The 8,002-nt window shown below is 40.9% G+C and overlaps 2 protein-coding genes across 5 annotated transcripts in view; both read right to left on the bottom strand.

Moving 5' to 3' along the window:
- Positions 1 to 5,251, bottom strand: part of ppp2r5eb (protein phosphatase 2, regulatory subunit B', epsilon) — a 62,274-nt gene extending 57,023 nt beyond the window's left edge. For 2 of the 4 annotated variants that reach the window (XM_046062580.1, XM_046062581.1), the window contains exon 1: positions 4,720 to 5,251. Coding sequence is in view for 2 of the 4 variants with exons in the window: in XM_046062579.1 (XP_045918535.1) it covers positions 4,538 to 4,566 (29 nt within the window). In the remaining 2 variants the exon portion in view is untranslated. Of the gene's footprint in view, positions 1 to 4,537 lie in introns of all 4 variants that reach the window. The other 2 variants (XM_046062579.1, XM_046062578.1) reach the window with 1 other exon arrangement.
- Positions 1 to 8,002, bottom strand: part of kcnh5b (potassium voltage-gated channel, subfamily H (eag-related), member 5b) — a 1,142,829-nt gene that overhangs the window by 242,850 nt on the left and 891,977 nt on the right. The window lies entirely within an intron of this gene.

The raw sequence follows: 8,002 nt of genomic DNA on the forward strand, positions 1-8,002 counted from the left end.
TTTAAGGATTATTTAGCCAGTCGGCTTCATTCAGCTCTGATCAAACGAACGCTTGTCTGCTGCATTTTTAGGATGCATTTGTGACGTTGTACATCTCAATAAACAATGCATCAATCAACTCATAGTTTTTACATCGCCAACAGCAACGGTGGGAGCTGTCAATGCTTTCATGCCTTCGCCACTTGGTGACCCTCACCAGTGGAGGAACCACAATCCGTCCCCCTCAACCTTAAAACTGCACAAACAGGGTTTTCCAGCTGCTCCTCTTACCTGTGAAAAGGGGCACTGGAATCCCCGTGTACAACCATCAGTCCCACACTGTCTAGCTCGCTCGCCGAGTAGCCGGCTAATGGCGAATGCACTCCAGCGCCACCACAAACACACGAGGCGAGAAACAAGACTACGGCGGCTGATCAGGCGTATGGCACCCAAGCGACACAGCCGTTCCCCTCCCATGCTTCTTACATAAGCGGCCAGATGACATCGAAACAGGCTCGGGGAGGGTGGGATTAAAGAACAAGGAGGAAGGAGAGAGGAGGGGGCTCGGCGAACAACGGGGAGAGCAGCAGAAAGGGAGGAAGAGGAGGGAGGGAGGGAGTTGCTGCTCAACAGGAAGGCAACAAATAGGCAACGGCAAGGCAGAGCGAGAGGAGCTGAACTGAGAGAACAAAATGCACAGAGAGGATATAAAAGGGAGGCTGGCAGGAGGGAAGCGCTAGGATCTCGCATGTGGTCCCAAGTTTGAATTCAAGCAAGATGTTTGACTCAACTTTTGGGTATGAATATTCCTTCACTGCAATGCTTCCATCTCAAGTCAACAAGCAGGTAGAGGCGTTCACTCCTGCGTTCTACTAGAGCGACTAAATCAATTCAGCAGATTGCAAAACGCAGCCTATTAGTTGAGAAAGACAAATATTTAAACTCCAGCATGACATTTATGCCAACATATAGTCTCATCATGATGGATAATATTATCTACTACTGAATAACTTTGATGACTCGTAACGCAAATGATCCCGAAATGCAACTAACAATTAATTTACTCACTCCTTCAGCACTATCAGAGACTGCTTTAAATGTCTTGTTTTGTCCAACCAAAAATATATTAAGTGTCTTTGCAGAGCCAAGCTAGAAAGCATCATTCATGACTAAACACAAGAAATTAAAGATACGTTCTTCAAATAATATTACAGCCAAAAATTGCTGAAACTCTGGACAGGTCAGCAACAAAAGATTATTTTAACACTAATTACTCTACCGACTATGTTACAGATAAAAGGAACAGAGGAACATAAAAACTGGCTTTTTATTTTTGAAGGAAGGCCTTCAATTTAAACGCAAAAATTTTGAAAATTGCAGAGGGTGAACGGACTATAAAATATCAGCAAATATTAAGAAACGCTTATTACAAGTTGCCAGAGCCCTCATTTTCAGAAGCCAAAAAATATTCAGTTTCTATAATAACACTAAGAAAACCAGCAAATATTAAAATCTGACAAGCTGGAACCAGATAGTTTTGTCCGCCTGTTCGTTATAAAAAAATGTTTGATGACTAATCAATCAAGCTTTTATTAAAGGACACACACCCGGTCCAAAAGACATACAATTAAAACTGAAACAGTAAAACACTAAGTAGACAAAAGGAGACTACGTACAAAAAACTTAAAGAAATGTCCTTAAACTATGGCTGCAAATATCAATTTATCAGCCAATAAGTTTCTTAATGAATCAATGCATCTCTTGGTCTACAATGTGTCAGAAAATAGAGATAAATGCCTCATACAGTTTTTGAAAGCCCAAGGTGATTTCTTCATGTCTTGTTTTGTACGACCAGCAGTCCAAAAGCCAAAAAAGAAAATTCTGTTTTCTATTAAGAAAACCAGCAAATATTAACATCTGACAAGCTGGAACTAGAGAGTTTATTTAATTTTTCCTATAAATTATCAAAACTGCAACAATCAGATATAATTGTTTTGGATCAGTCCACTTTATATTCAATATCTGCGTTTACACAGATGTTTGCACGACAAACAGAGAAAACTAAAATAAATTATCCTTAAAAATCAGGTTAGGTACAAGTTAAAACTTTCATCTGTGCAGCTGTTACCAAGTCCAGAAGCCAGAACCAATAGAGTTTCAAACGATTATTTATGCATAACAAAGATTCTGTTTACACATCAATTTCCTGGATTTACCGATAAATAGATAAGTGGTCTCAGCACTAATTATATCAGCATGAATCCCCGATCTAGCATTTCACATCTTTCTACAAGTCACTTCTTCTAAAAGTCTCCTGTTGCCATTATTGACTGAATGCTGCAATCTGACGCCACGTCTAATTGGTGTGATTCAGACACAGCATAATTACGCTGCTCACACAGTCAAGAACTAATGAACTCAGTAACTTTCAATACACACACACACACACACACACACACACACACACACACAGAGCTGATAAGGAGGAGGCAGTAACGACATCATAAAGACAGGAGACTTTGGATGGTAAGCTATCTCAGCAACGGCTGGACTTGCCCTCGACGTGACGTGACATTCAGAAACCTTGAAGATGAGCCTGTGTGACAGTGCCAAGATTAAAGAGTACGCCTTTATAAAAACACACACAATGGCACTGCAAATACCATCACATGTAATGCGTAACGCCACACCTGGCCTCTGGCATGCTGCTGATACACATGACTGCCAGGGCAGAGGTCAGGTGGAAAAAGTAAAAGTCTGAGTAGACAGAAGAAGATTGTTCCTGTATAATGAGTACATTTAATCACCCCTTATCTTTATCTTTCTGCGTGTCTCACTCATCACCATTTGTCTACCTCTCATCATCCACGTACAGAGTCATTAGGGGTGATGATCTCTCTGTCTGGCTGGTTGTATTCACACATTTAGGGATGTCACGAGAACAGATACCAAGTCGATACCAAAATTCTGAATACATGTCAGTACCCGTTTTGCCAGGTACAGAAGGTACCGGAGATCCAACACGTGGAAGATAGCGACAAGTGCAGCTGCAGAAAGAGTATGGAAACCAAGGTGAAGTTGTAGTGGATGTTACTTTCAATTAGCTGTGTCAAAGCCTCGATTTTTGCCCAGTTAGAGGTAATCAAGGGAGAACGTTTCACAGTTTTGATCACCTGAATATCACCAAAGATGACGATGCAGTTTGCAAAGCCAAGGACATGATGTCTGTCAAACGTGCCGGTCACTATAGCGGAGTTAGGGACCATCTTAAAAGTTCAATAACATCAATTTTAATCATCAATTACTTTTTTGTTTTTAAATATAAAAATCCTGAACAACTGCCAATATAGATAGTGACCATCCTTAAACATTTCACTCCTGTTAGTCTGAATTTAATAATTAAATATGCACAGTGCAAAGTTTTACTTGCAATAGTCTGCTCATCTTTAGACATCAAATCACATCTGATCTGTCCTGGAGATCCTCTCCCAACTTTCACAGCTGTCAGTTGTTCTTTGTAAAGTTCAAATGTGACAGGAGGAGAGAAAGGAGTGTAAGTTGAAGTAAATGAGGTTTATTGTTTTGTTTTTAACCGTGGCATCAAGAATCGTGGAATTTTACTGGTATCAGTACTAAATTTCTGGTACTGTGACATCCCTACACACACACACTACACAGATATTGAAACGATGGTACAAGAAAACATGACAGACGGCCGGGTGGTATATTTAGAGTCAGGAGTTTGTCAGACACAGTATCTTAGTGCAAAAGCCAGTCAAAGTTCATATCGCATTATCACCACACATTTCACAGTTGGCTTCACTTCACAGGAAAAGCTTGAACCTGTCTCAGACCAGATTCTCTGGGGCTTTTTATTTTTCAACCCAAGAGGATTAAAACATCAGCATTTTACTTTCAAGCAAACCTACTGCTTTCCACTGACATCAGCCTGGAAAGATCAGTCACTTAGAGCCTCTGCCTAAGGCAAACAACATCATAAAGATTATATCCATTTACAGAGCAATTTGATGTTATTTACTATTATCAGCCAGAGCAGCAAAGTAAGCCATCCACAGCATAAGGTCAAAACAATCAAGCAGTTTTGGGAGCGTTAGCTTGGCCATGTTGGGCCTGGCAGCAGCATAATATTCAAAACTTGACAGCGCGATAACCTCACTAACGTTAGCTAGCTAGCTAGCAACGATAGCTTCCCGATTAACCGTTACAAAGTGTTTAACGCACACACTGTTAGTTAGTGGTCTCCTACGAGTACAAATAAACCCTTAAATAGCATTAACATTTAGGCAATCTAACCTTTTATCACAGCTGTGCAGCTTTATATAAAAAAAATGGCATTTTTAGGTTGCTAGCGAGCGAGCTAACACCAGTGCTACGGCTACCGCGGGTTAGCTCAAGTTGAACATGTAGCCTCGGCTAGCTTTTGCGCTGCGCCTTGCAGAAAAATAAAATAAAATAAAGAAACACAAGAAAGCTGACATGAAACATTGGAATAGAAAGAAATCTAAATTTACATGTTGTGCTAGTAAAATAACGTTACCTGGGCGGGCTTGGGCGATCACCCATCATCCCAGATGTAAATACAGGGGCAGTGCTAATGCTGCTACCGTTAGCTAGCGCCCAAAGACTGGAACACACACACCGTCCCGAGTCCCGACCCGAGCCCGACAAGCTGATGCAGCCGACCGAGATGCTGTTACCCCTCCAATCGTGGTACTTTACCTTGATCCTTTTGCGGTTTTGCAACGGAGACGGCGGCGAGGAGTTATCCTATGTTTTTGGACAATCTAACGGGCTAACCGGTTAGGCTACCTCCCAGCTCGGTGCAGCCTTCCCCAAGCAGCAGCAGCGGCGGAACAGCAGGAAAATCTGGCCTGAAACAGCCAAACCCACGAGTACCTTTTTTTTCCTTCCAACGGAATAATCCTCAAACTCCCATGAATAACAAAACACGGCTATATAAAACGATTATATTCACGCAATTACATTCCTGTTACTGATTCAACTGCTCGTCTTCCCCAAACCCCCTTGTAATTTGGTGCTTTCCTCAGCTCGGTTTCTGATTCGGGGCTGTTTCTTGTCACCCTATTGTCAACACTGCTGGGCTGAGACCATGGCACACATAACAGAGGCGCACCGCAGCGTGCTCGACGGGGTTAAGATCCACGTACGACGGTGATTGGCTGGCGGGAGCGGTGCCGGGCGCTTTGATTGGACGGAAAGCGATGTCGATCACAGCGGAGGGAAATGAGGCTCTGAATCCGTCAGGTTAGGTGGAGGCGAAGGGACAAGGAAAGAGATCGGGGTTTGTGCTGTGCGGTGCGCGCGGAGTCTCCAGGACACAGCGCGCTGGAATGAGGCTAAACCTGTCCGAGGCCCAGCCAGCGCTTCGCCTCCACACTTCACTCTGACCCAGCTTTTACTGTACTTTTTATTTTATTTATTTAGCCCGCTTCTGCGCCGAAGCAGCGCTGCGTGAAGGGAGAGTGGATCTATCTCCAGATATTAGACAGGAAAGAGAGTTACATAACTAAATGTAGGTTTACTATGAATATAGCTACGTCCATGGGCGTGCATTTAGGGGGGGGGGAAGACTGGAGAGAAAAACTATAATTCACTATTTCACTCACCATGGAGGCAATACGGACTCAGTGTTACATGATTATTATGCAAATGGTTTATAATTACTGATGCATTAACATGTAAGCAGCATATTAATGTTATAGCTGCCTGTTGTGGAGATACTTAAACGTTTTATATACTGTAACAATCATCATAATGTGCAAAGTAACTAGTTCTACCAGTGTTGGAGAGTAACTAGTTACATGTAATTTGGTTAAGAAAAAATTATATATTTTACTATAATGCACTTTTATACTCACCATGGAGGCAATACCAGAATCAGAAATACTTCATTGATCCCTGAGGAGAGTTCTTTGTGTTACAATTACTCACTTTGTGTATCCAGATATTAAGGAATAGAAATAATAATAGAAAGCAGGTAAGTAGAAAATATAATGAAATATGAAGGAGTGTGATGTGTACGTTGTTTTACAAAATAAAAGAAATTTAATGATAAATATTAGTAGTGAATTAAATACTAATAGGAAGAATGAGTACAGGTAGAGCTGACATGGAAAAGTAAACAAATATAAATATAAGGAGTGTAGATATTTACAGTATTAACATTAAGTGGCATAATAAATAGTAGTAGTGAATTAGATATTAATAGGAATAGTGAGTACTGGTAGAGTTGATGTGGAATGGATATAATCCTTAAAAACAACAGTATTGGGACAGTAGCCAGGGTATTGAAGCAGAGAATATTGCACATTGGGTATCTAGAATACATTCATAGAGTTCAGATGCATGATAATATATGCATATGGATTATAATTACTGATGCATTAACATGTCAGCAGCATCTTAATGTTGTATCTGACTGTGGTGGAGATACTTAAACGTTTTATATACTGTTGGGCGGTTTAACAATCATATACAGTAAGTAGATTCTCTATATAACCTGTTACAAATAAATGTACCTACCTACCTAACTACTTACATGTAATTCCATTACGACAGGCGTCTAGTTGAGAGTAGGCTGTTAGTTGAAGTTTTACGGTCTACAGAGTCATTAAAATGAGCTCCACTTGTACCAGCTGCAACATTAAAGTGATGTTTACACATGAATGCATCAATAACAGTAATAATAAACTATAATCCTGTAATAAATATTATTCTGAAATGGGATATTCTGTATTATGAGTGCTTTTTTTTTATTGTAATGTTTTTGTACTTTTACTTAAGTAAAAGTAAGGGTTAAGCTCGACGTACAACGGCGATTGGCCGGTGGGAGCGGTGCCGGGTGTATATGTAATAGTACACACATAAATGAGCAGTACATTAGTCCCTCTTTTCAGTGAGATCATTTTCAGATTTTGGATTATTTTTTCAATATTGTTTTTTCTTTGATATGACCAAGAGGACCCTAATTTTGGATGGCGACCACGTCTGTGAAGAAAAAATATGTTTTTAGAAGAGAAATCTTGAAAGAATGGCCAAGTCCAAAATATAATATAGTTTAGTTGGGGGTTTTTTCTCCATCAAATTAATGACAGCAACAAGACTGACGTTACGGTAACAGATTTGACCAGATTAACAGGGATGACAGGACACACGTTATACTTCACATCATTTTCTACACACTACTGTGAAGTTTTACCTCTGATTGTACATACTATTGTTTTGCATTTGATTGGTATTATATTAGTGAACATTTCTTAGAGGTCTTTTGAGTTTTTGGTCAGTTCCATGCAGGCATTAAAGTGTGTTTTGGAAGACAAACGACTTATTGAGACTGATTATTTTCATTTTGGACTAAATTGGTTTCAATATGTTTATTGAAACCTATTGAGCCTTTTTTATAATGTATATAAGTGATACTTTTAGGATATAATCTGACCAACTGCCTCAGGATATACAAACCTGGATGCAAACCAACTTTGTTCATCATCGGCCCCAAACCCCTCACAATGAACAGCAACAGCTTCAGGCTCTCCATCAACAACTCTACCCTGTCTCCATCCCCGCATATCTGCAACCTCAGAGGCGTCTTTGGCAGCAACCTCACTTGTGAACTTCACTTTAACCATATCACTAGGACTGACTTCTTCCACCTCAAAAACATCTCCCGTCTCTGCCCATCACTCACCTTCTCTGCTGCCGAAACCCTGATCCACGCCTTCATTACATCCCGAATCGACTACTGCAGTAGCATCCTCTATGGTTCATCTGCCAAAGCCCTAAACAAACATCAATGCATCCAAAACTCCAAAAGCGCCTCCTCAACCACACCACCCCCTTCCCGAATCTTCACTGCTGACTGCTTTGGGAAACCCCAAAGCAGTCAGTAGAAAATCCTCCTCCTCACACACAAAGCCCTCTATAACCAGGCCCCTTCCAACCTCACTGACCTGCTCCACCACCACAAGAGCCCCCCCCCCCC

This window comes from Micropterus dolomieu, linkage group LG11, assembly GCF_021292245.1.
Source record: "Micropterus dolomieu isolate WLL.071019.BEF.003 ecotype Adirondacks linkage group LG11, ASM2129224v1, whole genome shotgun sequence".
Lineage (NCBI taxonomy): Eukaryota > Metazoa > Chordata > Actinopteri > Centrarchiformes > Centrarchidae > Micropterus > Micropterus dolomieu.